This window comes from Heloderma suspectum, chromosome 3, assembly GCF_057233095.1.
Source record: "Heloderma suspectum isolate Gila_16-S chromosome 3, 16-S_ref, whole genome shotgun sequence".
Lineage (NCBI taxonomy): Eukaryota > Metazoa > Chordata > Lepidosauria > Squamata > Helodermatidae > Heloderma > Heloderma suspectum.
In genome coordinates, this window is record NC_139460.1 from 86,968,574 (window position 1) to 86,987,901 (window position 19,328).

A 19,328-nucleotide genomic window follows, 5' to 3' on the forward strand; every position below is an offset into this window, starting at 1 on the left:
TCTTATTTATTTTATTATTATTAAATTTATTAATCGCCCATCTGGCTGGTCACCCAGCCACTCTGGGCGATGTACAACATACAATAAAAACAGTTTAAAACAATAAAATTCTACAATAAAAACATTTTCTAAAATACCCTAACCCACCCCAAATGCCTGCCTGAACAACCACGTTTTTAATGCATGACGGAAGCTCATTAAAGAGGGGGCATGACGGAGTTCCCTAGGGAGGGAGTTCCACAGAGTGGGGGCCACCACAGAAAAGGCCCTCTCCCTCGTCCCCACCAGTCTAGCTGTCCTGGCTGATGGGACAGAGACAAGGCCATCCGAGGCTGATCTTGTTAAGCAGCCTGTCTGGTGCTGCTGGAGGCGCTCCATCTTACAGATGGAGATCTCCACAACTATGAAAATATCTCAGCCTCCTTCTTAATACACGAACCTACACAAATATCCCTAAATGTTTTTTATTTATTTAAAAACTTGTATTTATTTATTAAGAACTGCAATTGAATAATGGCACATGTTCTGGTATTTAGGAACTAGTACTGGAAGCTCTTTTCCAACCCCTATGTATTTAAAATCCTCAGATTACAAAAATATACAGGTATTTAAGCATGGCACAGAGCTGGAAAGATGCCCCAGTTATTTCATTTCTTTGGGGCTTTACTTTAAAGATTAACTATCCTGTTTAAAAGACAGAGCACACAACCAATCAGGGCTATCTCCTGCATATTTATTTGCAATGAATGGGAGCAGTTGCCTAAGCAATTTCCCATACCCTATTTAGTCATTATTGGAATTTATCATAAGTCCCATTTATCCATCAATACACAGGACATCAATACATATCCATATTTATACATTTGATTATCTAAATATTTTGAATAGTTAACCAGGGCATTTGGCTAGACAAGTTCTATTATAATAAAAAATACAGAATTGTGATATATGGAACTAACATTTAATGGCATTTACCGAGACCTTAGAGACCAGTCCGATGCATTCCAGCAGGCAGAGTGAGGCTGCTGTCTCAGGCAGCAGATGGTGGGGGTGGGCAGCATTGGTGAGGTGCTGGAGGACAGAGCCATGTGTGTGCCGTGTGGCTGGCCCTGCACCTGCTCAGCTAGCCTGCTGCCCTCAGGTGTAGTGGAGGATAGTGTATGTTCATGAAGGTTGAAGGAAGATTCAGCTGCATGTCCTGTTGGCTTCGCTGCATGAACTATTGGGGGGGGGGCAGTGGCGGTGGTGATATCTTGTCCTTTGCCTCAGACAACAAAACATCTTGAGCTGGTCTTGATACTGCAGGATTAACTTCATGTTGTTGGTAGGTGCATGCAAGAGAGCCCCAACATTGTGGAGTGTTTTGTTAAGAATATCTGCTTAGCAGGCGGAAATTTCTATCAGAGAATCAGCAGTGGAGATACATAGACTTATTCCTGGGAATAAGTCCCATTGAACTCAGTGAGACGTATTCCGAGAAGACATGCATAGGCCTGCTCCAGTAGTTCTCTACTCGATTTCAAATTGTGCTTCCCTATAGCAAAACACATGGACACAAAAATTCGCACACACTTAAAGGGCTGTACGCTGTCTGTTCTTTTATATTTCCTATGTTTGATCCTCTGAGCTTAACAAATAAGAATGATTTGCTCTAAAATCGCAGTGAAAAGTATTTGAGTTTTAAAACATGGGAATCCAATCTACAGCACGCTTGCTTCATGTTGCACAGGGCAGCAGGGTTTGTAGGAAAGGCGCAAGACTCCCAGCCTAGCATACAGACTGGTCTATACTTTAGCCAGAAGTTACACTGAAATCAGCATCAGCCCAAACTAAAATACTCCGCCTTACTACATTTCCTCAACACCTCGCCCCACCCGAAATAGGCACACATTTGCAAAAAGATTTGACAATAACAACACTAAAACACTCTTCCTTATGAGCACCTATTCATTCCAGGTTTTCCTCTACAGGGCTACACCCTTTCCTGAGGCATAGGCTCTTCCCCTCCCAGGTATTGCTTTTTGGGAGCAAGGAGGGCCACACCCATTTTCTCAACCACATAAAGCTGCTCTAGAGCAAACCATCTTTTTAGAAAGCCTTCCCATCAGATAAGCAAGACTACAGTTATGCTACTACCTGTCTCCCAGCTCAATACAGCCCTATTCAGGCAATCTTGAAAAATCAGCGTTCTTGCTTGCATGGACAGAGGAAGCTCTCCTCTTCAGTCAGTCACCTCCATGAGTCGAAGGTAAAGGTGAAAAAGGAGAGGGGTGGGGCTGGAGTGCTCCTTCTCCTCACACTTTTGCCATATGCAGGTTCAGAACACAAGAATAGGCCTTATGCTAGAGGCAAAACTATGCCATAACACTGTGGCCCTGTATATGCGCTGCAGTAGCCACTTTAGCAGCACTGTCAGGTACTTTGAGTTGGCTTGAAAAGGATGGCCACCACTATTTTAGACTTCTTTACCACAAGCTTCTTCAAAACGTCCTGACAGGATGGGATACTGCACAAAGATTACTTTTCTGAAGTTTTGACCAGCAAAGCTGCTTTTCTAGGAGATGTAAGAGACTAGGTGGAAGGGTAGATTAGGAAGCAAGTGGCATGCTTTCACTGGAGGTGGGACAGATCTCTTGCTGGGGGTGGGGGGGTGGGTGGCTGCAAAAACCTGGAACCTGCCCATTGGTGGCAAATCACCTTCCTGAGAACGCAGTCTAACAACATAACTTGTACGCTTACTTGTAAGCCAAGGAACTGTACAACCGAAGTGCCTTTGTCTAAAGAATAAGAATAGATTGATACTTGATGTTGAACCTAATACTGCAGCTAATCATATAGTGTTCCAAAGCAGCTAAAGAATGCAAGATCTCCAAGATATTCTTCTGCTCACATAGCTGTTTGTTGCTGAAGTTATAGTGCTAGATTTATTTACTTCTATACAGCTACAACCGTACAAAACAATGGTAAGGGAAATCTAGTTTACTGTGACTTGGTATCAGAAACAAAGTTTTCAAAATATATTCTTGTCCAAGGCCAGGAACGGGATCTTACATATATTATACGTACTTCCTTGTATAATACAATGTAGTAATACTATCTTATCATACCACCACCATCACAATGCTAAACATTTGCAGTGGCTTATTTGTGATGCCTCTGTAATGCTACTGAAACACTACATGATGTCTTGTAATTTGGCAGTGTAAGAATGCAGCCGTTATTATAGCTCAGCCTAAGAATGTTATGGACTAGTGCCGTACGTCACTGAGATATTTGCTACTTGTCATAATGGCCTCAGGCATTAAGAGCTTTTCTACATGAGGCTGTTAATCACTGTATCTACTTTTGGTTTCGTCGCAGAATTGAGATCCGAGCTCTACACAAAGAGCTTTTTCTTCCCTCCTTTTCCACTACATAACCTCTAGGTAGCACAGTGCTATAGTAGAATAGCATACGTACACAAGTAGGAAACCACCTTTTCTTTCACTTTCAGAAATAATACCCCATTTTCCTTGCTCTAAACCCCCCACAGAAAACAGAGAAGTGCTCTTAAAAAAGAGAAGCAAAACTGGAGGATCACAGTGTCATCTACAGAACCCAAACACACGATAAATGCCTCATGTAGAAAAGCTCTTAATCACTGCTTTCTAGTGTACAGAATCCTTCCCATATAATGATATTTGTTTTTAAGTAAATTATCTGCAAAGTCTAAATCAGGGGTGTGGTCTGCCAGATAACGGGTGGACTGCAACTCCCATCAGCCCTAGCCAGCAGAGCCAATGGTATGGGATGATGGGAGTTTCAGTCCAACATCCGGAGGGGCACGGATTCCCCAAACCTGGTCTAAATTTTGAATTCATCTTATTTGTTTTCTGGCTGTAGATTTTCAAAAGTTTTATCTACAACAACAAGGGGACAGAAATATGCCTTGTGACAAGCAAATCCTAAATTCTGACATAAAGGCTGAGTTCAGACATGATGTAAAAAAACCAAACAAAAATATTACTTCACAAGAAGTAATAGTTCCACTGTATCCTGTGCTGGTCAGTCCGCATGTGGAGTAACACATCTGGTTCTGGGTGCCACATTTTAAGGAGAACATGACAAACTGGAGTGTGTTTGGAGGAGGGCGATCAGGGTCTTGAGGGCTCTAGAAACCAAGACTGCTTTTAGACAGAGGGCTACTACTGCTAACAGTCAGGAGGCATTGTGTAGCCAAGTCTGCCTTTTCTTTCTTAAAGGATTTTCTGCAACCAGAGAAAAGACAGAAGAAGCAGTGGCAAGACATGGGAGGGTTACAAGCTGAGGTCGACATCATCTGGACCCCTGTAAAATTCTATGAAAGAGGCAGGATAACAGTGCAATAAAAGCCTTGTCTGGAAGTACCCAAGTCCTATGAGGAACAGTTGAAAGAGCTGGGTATATGTTGCCTGGAGAGGAGAAGATTAAGGGGAGACATAATCATGTTTTTCAAATATCTGAAGGGTTGTCAATCAGAAGGTGGAGCAGATTTGTTCTTGGTTGCTCTAGAGGGCAGAACTAGAACCAATGGGTGGAAACTGCAGGGAAGCAGATTTTGACTAAACATTAGGATGAACTTCCTACTGGTAAGAGCTGATCACCAGTAGGGATGGCAGAGAATTCCGCCACAGATCTCGGGGAAGCCGAATGCCAGCGCATTCGGCCCCCCAAAATCTGTGGCGGAACGGCCTGTCCCCCCCGCGGATCCCCCCGGGACAGGACTTACCTGGGGTGGATCTTCTGGGCAGTGGCAGCGGCTGCAGCGGCTGGTCTTCTGACCGGCTGCCGCCGCCGCTGCCATTTGCAATTTTTTTTTTTTTTTTACACACGTGATAGGCTACATAAGTTTTTACGTAGCCTAAAATGTATGGGTTAAAATTTTTTTTAAAAAGGCGTACGCAAATGGCGGCGGCTACAGCTGCTGCCATTTGCGTACGCTTTTTTTTTTTTTTTACCCAGACGTTTTAGGCTATGTAAAAACTTACGTAGTCTAAAACGACTGGGTTAAAAAAAAAAAAGTGTACGCAAATTGTGGCGGCTATGGCCACCGTCATTTGCATTCCTTATTTTGGGCTGTCTTAGTCTACGTAAATAATTACATAGACTAAGACTGCGAAAATAAGGGGAATGCAAACAGCGTCCACTACGCTATTTGCATTCCCCTTATTTTCGCCGTCTTAGTCTACGTAATCATTTACGTAGATTAAGACATCAAAAATAAGGAACGCAAATGGTGGCGGCCATAGCCGCCACCATTTGCGTACGCGTTTCCCCCTGCCCAGAGCCCTCCGCGGCTGGAAATCCGGCTGCGGACGGCTCTGGCCTGGCTGGGCCTGGCCAGCTGCTCCGCAGAGCTGCCGCGGAGCACAGCCGGCCATGGAGGATTCTGGGGGGGAGGAACGGAGCGCCTCCCCCCCGTCCAGGATTCCAGGGGGAAGGACGGAACGCCCCCCCCCATAAACATAATCCGCGAACAGGTAAGTGATTTTCGTGCATCCCTAATCACCAGTGACACAGACTGCCTTGGGAAATACTTCACCAGAAGTATTTAAGCAGAGGCTTGGTGGCCATCTGTCAGAGATGCTGTAGTTGCATCCTACATTGCGAGTCCTGCATTGAGCAGGACTAGATGATCTCCAAGATCCTTTCCAACGCTATGATTCTATGGTTTGTTTAGATAAATCATAGTTATTTTAATATCTGGACCTGAGCCTGCCCACAAACTATGGTTTGTTTCTGGCTGACAAAACAGGATCTGAAACCACAATTTCAAGCTTGTTTGCAAACCACAGTTGTGTTAACTGTGGTTTGCCATCTGAATTCATAGCTAGGGCCATTGCTCTAGCTCAAGTGGCTGCTGCACCATGGGGACAGGACTGAACTTCTGAACTCAAGCAGATGAAATGGGAAACAAAAGCAGACAAGAAACTCTAAAACATGCTTCGCTTGTTGTATGCGGGGAAGCTCAACTATGGTATAGCTTCTAAACTATTGTTAGCATAAACCATGGCTTTGCATTACATTTGAACCCAACCAAAGTAATTTTTAGCAGGTGATGGTGATGATTTATGACCACAACATATAAAGCTAAGAATGAAAATGACAATATCACAAGAGCTGGATTTTCTTCCCGTAGAAATATAAACAGTTTCCCCCCCTTTTTTTTATCATGTCCAGTAGATGGAGGGATGGATCTTAGTTTTCTTATTGTTGTAATGGACCTTAGTGTTTTAGTTCTATGCACATTGCTGCTGCTGTTACAACTACTACCAGTAGGCAAAATAATAGTAGTAAATTTACTTACTTACTTACTTATTTATTTCTACACTGCCCAATAGCCGAAACTGTGTGGTTCACAAAAATTAAAACCACAAAGCACAGTAACAACAACAACAACAACAACAACAACAACGGTTCATGCCCACTAAACATGGTTAAAACACAGAACTTTGGAAGAACGCTCTTGATTTAAGATCAGCATGAATTGTTCTGTTGAAAAATTCAGAGCAGAAGACTGATCAAAGCATTGACTTCTAAATTGGGGAAAAAAAAAAAAGCTTTCTAAGAAAGTGCCGTATGTCATTCATCCTAATTTCAGACATGCTTAATTATGTATGTGTTTAAGATCTTTGTGAAATATAGATTAGAGATCAGGGTCTTTAATCAAGTCATTCACCCACTTAATTTCAACAGCTCTTATGATGATAGAAAGTTTCAAAATAAGATTTAAAAAAACTACCCAAGATTGCTTGAGTTTGTTTGCATTATATGACTGGGGAATTATAGCTGGAACCAAGGTTCAGAGATACCTCCCTTAAAATATAAGATAGAAAATGAGTTTTACTATGTTTAAACAATGCCTTAATGCTAATCATAGTACATGGAAGTAGATTTCATTGTCGTTAGTGGGGCTTAAGTAAACATACTTCGGGCCGAGGACTTACTATCCAAAATAGCCCAAGTGATTGCTCAGAGCAAATGGCTTAAGGCTGCAATCATATATACACACTTACCTGGGAGGAAGTCCGATGGAACTCAATGGGACTTATTTCTGAGTAAACATGCATCAGATTGCATGGTAAGTATTGCAACTTAGGGTGCAGTCCTATGGGGATAGGTGGCCACCTCCGAACTCGGAGGCGACTGCTTATCCAATGCAGGGCAGGAGAAGCGCAGAGGGGGTCGTCTCCTCCGTGCTTCAGCTGCCCTGCGTTTGCAGCTAGACAGCTGATTTTGGCTATCTAGCAATGGGAAGGCAGAGCGGGGGAGACGGCTGCTGGACAACACATAGGATGTGTCATACCAGCATTTATGCCTTCCCCGCCTTGGAACGCCCCCCGGAACGCCCTGTTTTGGCTGTTCCGCACTCCTCTTCTGAGTGCGGAGTGCGGGGCCATTCCAAGCTGCCTATGAGGCAGTGTGGGAGGGGGGGAAGGTCGGTTCCCGGAACCGTCATATCCTATGGCCATCTAGCCACTGACTAGTGGCCATAGGATTGCCCCCTTAAGGGAATACTTGCTCAGAAGTAAGTCCCCTTGAATTCCATGGGATTTATATCTGAATAAAAATGCACACACTGCATATGTATGTAATAACGTTGTGGTCTGAATTTTTTGTGAATTGTTGTGAACCACACAGACAGCTACAGCTATTGGGTGGTATAGAAATGCACATCATCATCATACAGTGCGCAGAACTTTGTTATAGATTTTTTGTGGTGGAATTCCAGGATGGAACTATCACCTGTTTAAAAACATGTACGGCTGCAATTTTACTACTCTTAAATCCACTGGAATGAAACCATAGCTTTATTTCTAAGAGTTACTTATGAGCATTCACAAGAGGATGATGTTGTGCCTTACATTTTTCCACAGCTGTGCCTTAGAGCACTGTGTTTCATTTCAGTTACAGCAGTGTTACTACTGTTTTGCAGTACTTATATTCTATTTGTGTGTATTGCCACATCGTCATCGTTATCGTCATCACCACCACCACCTTATGGAAGCAGTAGTCTGAGCTAGGGCCAATGAACAAACTACAGCCATCCAACAAGGAGTGGTTGTTGTTTGATAGCACAAGGCTACACTGGAGATTTTGTAATTAAATTTTAAATTAGTTCCTGGTTAACTACAGACATCAGGGTGTTCTGCTGTTCCAACCACACAGTTGATTACATATAGTAGCACCTCTCAAAAACAGTTTAATTATTCTTTTCACAGTCAGCATAGTTAAGTGGGTAAATAATTGATTTTTTTTACTCTTTCAAAACGTTCTTATCAGTGGAATTTGCTTCTAAACGGTCCATGGAAGTAATTTCAAATTATTTGGCCGATAGTAAATCCAAATCAATTATTCTTTAGGAGAACACACTCCTAAAGAATAAAAATAAAAAACCCATAAAAGCATGTGTGAATACACACACACTTTTCCATTTGTCCAGTGCATGGTTATATACAGAGTGGGGGTGTGCATCCACTTCAGATGAAGTCCAAATAGCGAATGGATGTGGGCTGCTTCAGAGCTATTCAGACCTCCTCTGAAGCAAAGTGGATCTTCCCTGAAGAAGTCTGAAGTGAAGCAGGCTGTTCCCAAAGGTTCTTAGGGTATCAGGGCATCTGTCATGCCTTCAGAGCAGTCCCTGCTTGTGCTGCCAACACAATCAGGGGCTGCTGTGAAGGTGCACATGGGGGCTTTGACAGTTGCCCCCAATACACATGTCTTCAGAGCCTTTGTCTCCCCCCCCCCCGCAACATGCAAGTCAATGGAGACAGTGCTGTCTCCATTAATTTGGATTGGAGGATAATATAGTTTGCACCCCAAAAATGGCTCTTGCGAGGGAAACCCCAGCCCTCACCAAGGAGCCTTTGGGTAACAGGATCCTTGCTGTGGGTGGACTTCTATTTTGGGGACTGCAAACTTTATTTTTCCATTAATGGGGACAGCATTATCTCCATTGACTCAAACAGTGGGAAAATAAAGTCTGCGCCCTCGAAAACAGCTGGTGGGCAGGTCGGTTGGAGGGAAAGCACCACCACCATCAGGGACCCTCAATGCGGAGACATCTGAAGCTCTGGAAAACCAAAACAACACTCTGCCCTGGATTCAAAGGAAAGCGGGCATTGCCCAAAGCAGACCCCTATCTGATGCACTGAAGCGGGTTATGAAGTAATGTTTTACCCATGTCCATCTCTAATACAGAGTAATGACTGGTCTAAAATACTCAGTGGGTTCAATACAACATGTGAAAAATGGCATGTGATTATCCCATTTGGCTTGGATTGACCATGGTTAGCTCCCTGAAATCCAACACTCAAACATTTTATTCAAAAGTAGCACTATTGAACTCCCAAGTCCAGAGTAAGAACTTAAGTAGATGTTACATGCCAATGTTTGCAATAAAAGCCTGATGGCTGCTGGTTTTCCAAGAGAGAAGCAGCCATCCAGAAGAGAATTTGGAATGGCAAAGTTATGGAAAGCAGGGGAATGTTTAGCATTTTCCCTGCCCATGGCTTCTCTGCTCAGAATTCCCTTCCTAAGGGCGCAATCCTATGCATGTTCAGACAGAAAAAGTCCTACAACTCCCAATTTGCCAGCATGGCTGGCTGGTGGGATACTGGGAGTTGTATGCCTTTTTTCTGCCTAAACATGCATAGTATTGCACCCTAGGAGAGCTTTCCCTCAAGAAAATTAGCCATCGGGCTTTCGTTGCATGCAACTTGAAGCTCTAGCCAAACTTGTTTGAGAACTGAACCCTATGCTGCCTTTGCTATGCATATCTTTAGTAGTATTGTTGTGAAGTGTTTATAATTTTGTTGCTACAGTGGCCAGGAGGGGGAAAACTCCAGAGTGGCCTTAGGTCATAGAAATGAAAAAAGCATTTGTAAAGGAGTTTGGTCTCGTTTCATTTATGCTGTTCTTTACCAAAGTTATTCTACAGCTTTTTGAACCTAAAGACAAACTTGGATCCTTTCCCACATTGTTCATTTGCAGTTGCTGCCCGCCCATCCTGCTCTATCATCATGGCTGCTGCTATATTGCCAAATGAAACTCACTGAGGGAAAGCATCCCGCTATGCAGCAGATTATGCTAATCCCGATCCCAATGCTCAATGAATGACCTCCTCCTCTATGCCAAGGGTGGGGGTGGGGAGGGAGTTCAGGTACTTACCCTGAATCTGGCTCTGAGGCTGAGGGTTAAAAGCAGTGGTGTGGTTCAAGGAAGCTCTTGGGTTAGGTGTGGGGGCTGGGTGGTGTGGGCTGACCCTTATGGCTGTGCGACGCAACTGCTCCAGTTCACTCAGACGTTCTGAAAAGGACAAACTCCCAGGCTTTGTCTGCTCGTCTAGTTTCTGACGGTGTCCTATTGTGGGAAGGAGTGGAGGGGAAAGAAGATGAGAAAATGTCTGACTCACATACCAGATTTTGATGATGTGTATGCAATCCGTTACTGGTCTCAGAAAGTAAATAGCCTGTTCTAGATTGGCTAGAAACATGAAGGCCTTGATCCAACTCAAATCCCATTGATTTCAGTGGGACTTGAGTAGGACTAACTTGAGCTGTATTGGACTAGAAATCTTCATCACAACCCACAACCCATCTAAGTAACTGCACTTGCCTACATTCTATGCCATTATAGTACAGAGATGGGCAACTTGTGGCCCTCCAGATGTTCTGGTCTACATTTCCCTGGCCAACATAGCCAATGGTGAGGGATCATGGAAGTGGCAGGCCAAAACATCTGGGGGTGGGCATAAGTTGCCCACCCGTTATAGTGTCTGACAAGGAATACAGCTCAGAGTAAAACACAGGAAGCTGCCTGCCACCTGTTCAGACTATCGGTCCATCTAGCCAATATTGCCTATGAGGACTGGGCCCCATCTATATGGCTCTGCTTTGACCCCCCCCCATTGCAACTGTGCAGCAATGTGGCTTCAAATCAGCATGCCCTGTGATACACTCGCGATGTACTGCATGCTGGCCTTACAGACTCTCCGTGCCCCTTTGGGGGGGGGCATTTTATTGAAATGCTCAGCTGTGCAGTCCCGTGAGTGTGGGGGTGCGACACTTCAGTGGCTGTTTTGTATTTGAGGGGCTCTGCTGTGTCTTTCCATCCCTTTTTAGGTAAAAAGTGGGTGTTTTGTGCTCCTTCATTCCCGCACCATCAGTTTGTCAGTTCCCCAGCCCGACACTCTTGCGATGGCTCGCACTCACAAGCGTGACCACTACGTGCCTAGCCATCACTCCAAAATGGTGCCTGGAGTGATGTTGTTCCTCCTTCAAGACACCGCCCCCAGCCCTTGGGTACTGAGTCCACAACCGTTGCGAAGATACGAAGCTGCAAAACTGAGGAGGCTGGGGAGGAGGAGGTTGGGGGATGTTGACCTGGTGTTGAATGGGGTACGGCTACCCTTGAAAGACCAGGTCCGCAGCCTGGGGGTCATCTTAGACTCCCAGCTGTCCATGGAGGCTCAGGTGTCAGCTGTGAGCTGGACAGTGCTGTACCAACTCCATCTGATATGGCGCCTGAGCCCCTACCTTCCCGACCATCTGCTCCCATCGGTAATACATGCCCTGGTCTCCTCTTGTTTAGACTACTGTAATGCGCTCTATGTGGGGTTACCCTTGAAGACGGCTTGGAAGCTGCAGCTGGTACAGAACGCGGCGGCTCGCCTGATTAAAGGCAGCTGCCAGCGTGATCACATCACTCCGGTGCTGAAGGAATTGCACTGGTTACCAGTTGTTTCCGAGCCAAATTCAAGGTGTTGTTTTTGACCTTTAAAACCCTATATTGTTCCGGCCCAGCCTATCTCAAGGAAAGCCTCCAGCAATACCAGACAGGCTGCTCAACAAGATCAGCCTCAGATGGCCTTCTCTCTGTCCCATCTGGCAGGACAGCTAGACTGGTAAGGATGAGGGAGAGGGCCTTCTCTGTGGTGGCCCCCACTCTGTGGAACTCCGCCATGCCCCCTCTTTAATGAGCTTCTGCCATGCATTAAAAACATGGTTGTTCAGGCAGGCATTTGGGGAGGGTTAGGGTATTTTTAGAAATATGTTTTTAATGTAGAATTTTATTTAAACTGTTTTTATTATTGTACATCGCCCAGAGTGTGTGGGTGACCAGCCAGATGGGCAATTAATAAATTTAATAAACAAACAAACAAACAAATAAACAAACTGTGATTAAATAGATGAAAATGCCCCTCTGTGCGTCTGTAACTGCGCAGCTGCGAAGGGATGGGGGAGTAAAGGGGTGTCACAGAGTGACGCAGGCACTACGCACGCCTACAACACACCCACTGCAAAATGCGAAGTCGGTTCAGGGAACCATGGGGAAATCCGCAGCAAACTCCCAAAATTGCAGTATGATGACTTCTTGGAAGTCCGCATTTTCCAGGCGAAAAGCACAGATGGCTGCGAAGTCACAACTGTGTCATCTCTCACAAGGGACCTCAACCCGCCCCCGCCCCGGAGTAAAAGCCTGGTGTAGATGGGGCCCAGGTGGCAGCTCTCCAGGGTCTCTGGCAGAGAGAGGTTTCCCCATCATTTGCTACCCAATCCTTTCAGTTAGAAATGGAAGGGAGTGAACATGGGATCTTCTGCATGCAGAGAATTTGCCCTAGCACTGAGCTATGGTCGCTTCTGGAAATGTCTCATCTGACAAGACAGATCTAAGGTCTCACAGAAATAAAAGCTTCTGAAAAACCCAGTATCCAATTTTTACAACTCCAGGCATATAACTATGTTTGAAAACCCATGGCTTATAAATTTAGAGAGCATGAATTCAACATCCAATGACTCAGGGGCACAGGAGTAGTAAGTCAGAGCATCTTGGTTTGTCTTCCTATTTCATTTATGTTTATAGGAGTGTGAGCTGCAGTTGTCAGCCCTCTGTAACTTTACGCACTAAGCCTCAGGAATATCAGAGGGACCAACAGTTGCCTCTTGATAGAAGCTCCGCTGTGCCCAATGGGAAAATGTGCTGTGGGGGGGGGGAATCCCACTTAACCCAGTCCCACATGACAGTTTCACATTTGTCTATGCTAGGGGATCAGAACCTCATCTAGCCCTCCTGGGGTCCCAATCCAGCCCTCCAGGATTCCCCATGTGGCCCCTCCCCCCCAACCCATTCCCCAACCCCAGATCATTTGATGGTTTTCTGGCTTTGGTGCGTTTTCCTGCCATTCTAAAAGGCAAAATTACTGTAGGAGGTACAATATGCTGGTATTTTTTGTTTGGCCCCTCTCCCTTTGTCTTTGGCATCACCGTGCTTTGCCTCCCCCTCCCCCTGAGAGCATCTCCAAAACTGAATTTGGCCCTCAAACTGAAAGAGGTTCAACACCCCTCATCTATTCTCTGGCCAGCCTATTTATTTTCATCTTTGTTTCTCAACATTTCTACCTTGCTGGTTGGCAAGTAATCCATCACTATCCCAGTGTAATAGGACAATATTCTGGCAATGCACAGTAATAGCATCTGGGAGGAGGTACACATACACACTCTCACACTTGTGATGGCATGGGATGAACACATCAGATGATGTCAGAGATTTTCTGGCTTGTGATGGGAAGGATATCAGTAAATCTTCTATCCAAATATGGAACTCATATCGTGTCGCTATTTCCCTCTCCACTAATTCCTTTGATCTTCTTCAGTCAGAGCAGTGGAATTTACTGCTTTTCCAGGGCCCGTCTTTTTGACACCACTCCATTCCCTGAGCTTCCTCTTTATTTTCCTCAGGGTGGGCAACTTGTGGCCTTCCAGATGTTTTGGCTTACAACTCCAATGATTCCTCACCATTGGCTGTACTGACTAGGGCTGATGGGAGTTGTAGGCCAAAACATCTGGAATGCCACAAGTTTTTTGCAATCAGTAGTCCTTCCTGGAACTTTCCTCCTGGGGACAAGGTCCCTACAGTTTCTGTGATGAAACTCTTGAAGAGGAAGGCTCACCCCAAACATGTCATTCAGACTGGTGCATCTTATGTGCAACAAAGTCATTCAAGAGCCACTGTCTCTCATTCTTTTGTTTCTCAGGGTTTCACATAAAATGTGAACTCATAATTGCCATTTATTTTTACCTGAGCCAAGTCATCAAAGGAATAGATGAGCCTGTATGAAAAGTTAAGCATGTCCCCTGCTCTGCAGAACATTCTTTCACACAGCCCTAACATTATTTTCATGACAACATGAGCTGAAAAAAATCCAAGAGGAAAACACACACTTAAAAGCAGTGCCTAGTAGCTGAAATTAAATTTTATAACTTGTGCTGAGATTCCAAATCTGAGCGACCCGTCTCTTCTTCCTCCTGCCAGACCCTTTGGCACAGCTTTCTGTGTCTCAGATTCCACACTGAGCTATAAATTATCACAGGAATGAAAGGGAAAAAAAACATAGGATCTAAAAGTGATTTTATCATTACACCCATTAGCCCACCCCACTTCCCGCCTGCTCTTGTAAAAAAAAGAAAAAAGAAAGACTTTCATCTGATACTTTTGTAGTTCAAATGCAAAAGTCTTTCTTTCATTTGTCAGTAATGCAAATCTGAATTTGGTCTGAAGACACTTGACTTGAATGCAAACACTCAGAGTCATGCAAGCTGTGTACATATGTAAAATGTCTTCTACATGGTGATTATTTTCAGCCTCATGGCCTGAGGCCAGTATCTACATTCCAGTGTAAGGCCTGCTAAATCTACCGTTGTAGTTAGAAATTATATCCAAAACAATTCGTGTATTTTATTTAGCCTGCTCTGCGCATTGCCTTCCTTTCAAGTTTTCTTCAGTTTTCCTGTAGGATGATTTTCACGTGGCTTTGAGAACTGCTCTTTTCTGGCAAGGGAATTTATCTACAGTGCATTGAAATATAGAAGGGTATGTGTACTGGATTAAATGGCCATTTAGTTAAACCATCGGGCATGCATGCATGCTGCATTTTTATAGTACTTCCCTCAGGATTGTTGCCCATTTTGTCTGTGTCAGCTTAGAGCTGCTTCACAAGTTACAAAAAGCACTTGTGTGTGAATGTCATGATTAGCTTATAGACCAAATGCACATAATCATGTGAGACAGCCACATGTACTGAAAGTTTTTGCTGTACTTGCACAGGGAGATGGTGTTTGGCTGCAGCTTCCTAGCCTGCAAATGCAGTAAAATAACAACAACGACGCGGCTATCATCACACATGACAATCCACATGTCATTTTCACCACAGAACATGCTTCTGTGAAGGATGTTTTAAACGCATGAAGCAGACATAAGTGGTAAGACTGCAATGCCACAAGGTGCTAATTGTCCTTTAGCTACCAATGCTTCCAAAAGATAAACATTCCTGATGACTGTATGCTACCTCCAGCATCAGAGGCAGTATGCCTATGCACACCAATTGCTGGGGAACATAGGTGGGAGGGTGCTGTTGCACTCATGTCCTGTTTGTGGGTTTCCCCTCCATAGCTTCCTGCAAAGCAACACTCACTTCACCATGTTTGTGACCAGCATTTGGGGAAATTGCTGGCTTTTCTATGACGGACACTTCATGCCTCGTGATGAACGTGTAGATGGAAGGGAGGAATTGCGCCACCATCCTCACTCTTGCCACCCATGCTCATTCAATGTAACTGCTGGGAGAGCTTACATATATACAAACTCTATGTGCATAACTTCCAGAGGGGTAGCTGTGTGAATGTGTTAAACTAAAAACAACAGAGAGAGTCTTGTCTATGTGCACAGGCTTTGTATATACAACTGAGAATTCTGGAAAAGGCAGGATTTGTGACCATGCCTAGGCTCTTCCAGAAGTTACACTGAATGCATGTGGGGGTGGGAAGTGGCCATCTGGAACCATCCCATTCCCTCCCTCACAAGTGTTCATCATAATGTGTGAAGAGAGCTTCAGCTGATGGGTGGTATAGAAATGAAATGAAATAAATAAGAGTCCTTGAGTCTGTACTAGGGATGTTAAGAGAAATCTGCAATGGAATCAAATGAGTCCAGATTTCTATAAATCGAACTGCAGGGGACTGACTTTTCTCAAGTTGCATGGATTTGGCAGACTTGCGGACCAGATTTCCAGAATTTTATGAAAATTTAGTCGTAGAAAAATATATAAAATAAAAAACTGGCTGCAAGTATGTATTTCCCCCATAGGCTAAAGTATGACAATGCACATTTTGAGCGATTTGCACATTTTGGGGGATTTGCGCATTTTCGTGAGGGTGAATTTGCACAAATGCGAATTTACTCAAATTCAGGAAATGGGGAAAATGTGATTTTGCCAATGAGCGGACAATGGAACAAAAGGCACCTGACAGTCTGTGAAATGGAGACAGATTTTGCAAAATTTGTACATCCCTAGTCTGTACACCACTTGTGTAAAAGGCACTGAAACACTTTCTAGCTAAATTGCAGGTATTTCATAGGTTCTTGTTTGGAGAGAAGCCTGTTCAATGATGTAAAAGTAATGAGAGAAAGCTTACAGAAAGCCCAAGAAACAGTTATCTATTTGACAGTTAAGCCAATTTAAACCTCTGTCTAGATATCGATAAAGCAAAGATGAATGCCAGCCAGAATTTGTGCATCTGATCTGTCTGTCTGTCTGTCTGTCTGTCTGTCTGGTTTGCTTACATTTTGTATCTTCCCATATTTACAAGAAACAAAATTGCTTGAGAACAAACAATCTTCTATATATATAAAAGTAAAAAAAACTGTCTGTGGGTTTGTGTGTTTGTGGCTGGCTGCAGGGTCGTCTGTAGCTCAGGGAATAAGGGGGAGCTGCCCTGGGTGTAATCACACCGTAGGGGCCCACTGCTGAGCCTGCCTTTTGGGCCCTACAGTCGCTGCCCCTTTTACTTCACATTCTCACTTGCCAGAGTGTATGACAGGAGTCACTGGGTTACATTATTTGTTTATACTTTCTCTTACTAACAAGTACACCCTCTCAATCATGGTACAGGCCAGGTTTCTGATTTCAGCTACCAGTCATCCTATTGGCCATCTTTCATTCTATTGGTCTCTCTCCCATTCACTCTGACTTCCTTCACCTTGGATTGGCTGGCCGCTGTTTGTTCCCTCCCCTTTACTCGTGGTTTCTTTTCTGACTGTGCAGAGCATTGAGTTTCTCTCCGCTCTTCCTGCAATATCCAGCGAGCAAGGAAGTTAGTGTTAAATATCTTTACCCCTTTCAATGCCAGATGTGGTGCGGGGTGTGCTCGCAAAATTGCAAAATGAAGGGCAAAATAGCGGAGTTTTACATGTAGCTGAATTGAAGATTTTTGGGTTTGTGTGTTTGTGACTGGCTGCGGGGCCATCTGTAAGACAGGGCATAAGGGGGAGCTGCCCTGGGCCTAATCACACTGCAGGGGCCACTGAGCCTGCCATTTGGGCCCTAGAGTTCCTGCCGCTTTTAGTTCACATTCTCACTTGCCGGAGTGTATGACAGGAGTCACTGGGTTACATTATTACTTGGTTTATACTTTCCCTTACTAACAAGTACACCTTCTCAATCATGGTACAGGCCAGGTTTCTGATTTCAGCTACCAGTCATCCTATTGGCCATCTTACATTCTATTGGTCTCTCCCATTCACTCTGACTTCCTTCACCTTGGATTGGCTGGCTGCCGTTGGTTCCCTCCCCTTTACTCGTGGGTTCTTTTCTGACTGTGGAGAGCAGTGCGTTTCTCTCCCCTGTTCCTGCAATATCCAGCAAGGAAGCCTCTGTTGAACATTTTAATAGTGGTATGAGATTCAGTGTGGATTATACTGTAGTAGTGCTTACAGATTCAGTCTCTTGCATTTTTAGTAGTGTTTTTTATTCAATCTGCTCATTATAATTGTTGTGCTTTTTTAATCAAGTCTGGTGGATTCAACTTTCACTTTTCTTATGGGGCCTTTCCGAGAAGCGTAAACCTACCTTAATATGTTTCTAACAAATAGTGCCTATGACAAAATTACATCCCGGGCAATGCCGGGTATATCAGCTAGTAGCTAAATAAATGTGTAAGAAGCAATCTCTTAAGAAGACACCTAAAATCCTATCAGAAGCAAAGGAGGAGAGTCACATGTCTCATGTCTCAGGGGAAGGGTAGGGCAGTGCTTTTCTTGCTGCTGATATGGCATTAACCTTACATTTCAGAGTTTGCAAAGAGGACCCTTATTGCCAAGTTTGAGAAAGACATTGACAAATAGCAGTAATATATTTTCTTCAGGTCTGAGTGGTCAGGTTGTTGTTACATGCCTATAACTTGGATAATTTCTTGTACTTTGATTCCTTCTGATTCTTCTGCCTACCTTATCCCCATTACTGATTGGTCAGTTTGGGACCTCTCCCTCCACCCCATCTTGTCAAACTAATGGAGGGCAGGGACTGCATCCATTCTATGTTTAGAATAGTGCCTAGCACTTGGATGACACACAATAAATGTTAGACAGTAGAAATCACAGGAGTGGCAGCCTTAGTAAGGGACTTAGCATGAAAATCTCATGGTGGAACTTGTCTTAGCTGACAGACAGTTGTAAATAAATAAATAAATAAATAAATAATTTCCAAGAAGCCCTGAAGAATACACAAGCCCTTTTACAACCCATGTGCACAGTTATCGGCATGAAATGGACTTGTGCATGCAGAATTAATTCTGTGGATACACTATGATTTTTTTCTTACACAGGGTTCTTGCGCAAGCTGCTGGGAGATAGCTGTCTCACATCTGGAAGCCTGTTGTTACATGCAAGATAGAATAGCTGGATCATGACCATTGATGCCCATCATTATGATAGATTTGCAGTTAAGGGGTTCCCCAGAAATAGAACAAGTCTATTTCATTTCCAAACTGCCTTTGGAGAGTTAAAAACAGTCACTAGCCAAACTGATGTAGAATCAACAGGCACTCCACTGATGAAAAGGTCCTCTATTCCATTGCTCACGCATGCCCTGAGTCATCAAAACTTTGCTTAACAAATGGCGTGGTGGAAGGAAAAGTGGATTTTCCCCCGCTTGAATGTTTACTCTTACAACACAAACCAAAATAACCCTCTTCTTGTGATAGTGACCTTTTTTTCTCTTTGAAATAAACATCTTTGCATTAGGGACTGGAGTGGCTCAACACTTTCCCCTTACCTTACTTAACAGACTCTCCATTGTAGCAACACTTTGTTACATACAAGCAGGACTTCAGTTCAATTCAGTGTAAACTCTTATGACCCGAATGGTTCTGCTTAGTCTTATGCATGTTAGGCTATTTTCTTCCTTTTTCTTTGCAGCTGCAAAGAGATATAGTAAGCTACTGTAGAGCATTTTGAAAGCAGAGTGTCTGAGAAGT

General features: G+C 44.0%; 1 protein-coding gene across 12 annotated transcripts in view; it reads right to left on the reverse strand.

The window, feature by feature from the left end:
• The window catches only part of RUNX1 (RUNX family transcription factor 1), a 243,420-nt gene that overhangs the window by 49,355 nt on the left and 174,737 nt on the right, over nucleotides 1-19,328 (reverse strand). For all 12 annotated transcript variants that reach the window (XM_084843692.1, XM_084843683.1, XM_084843682.1 and 9 more), the window contains one exon: nucleotides 10,189-10,380. In XM_084843692.1, the coding sequence (XP_084699818.1) occupies nucleotides 10,189-10,380 (192 nt within the window). The remainder of the gene's footprint in view (nucleotides 1-10,188; nucleotides 10,381-19,328) is intronic.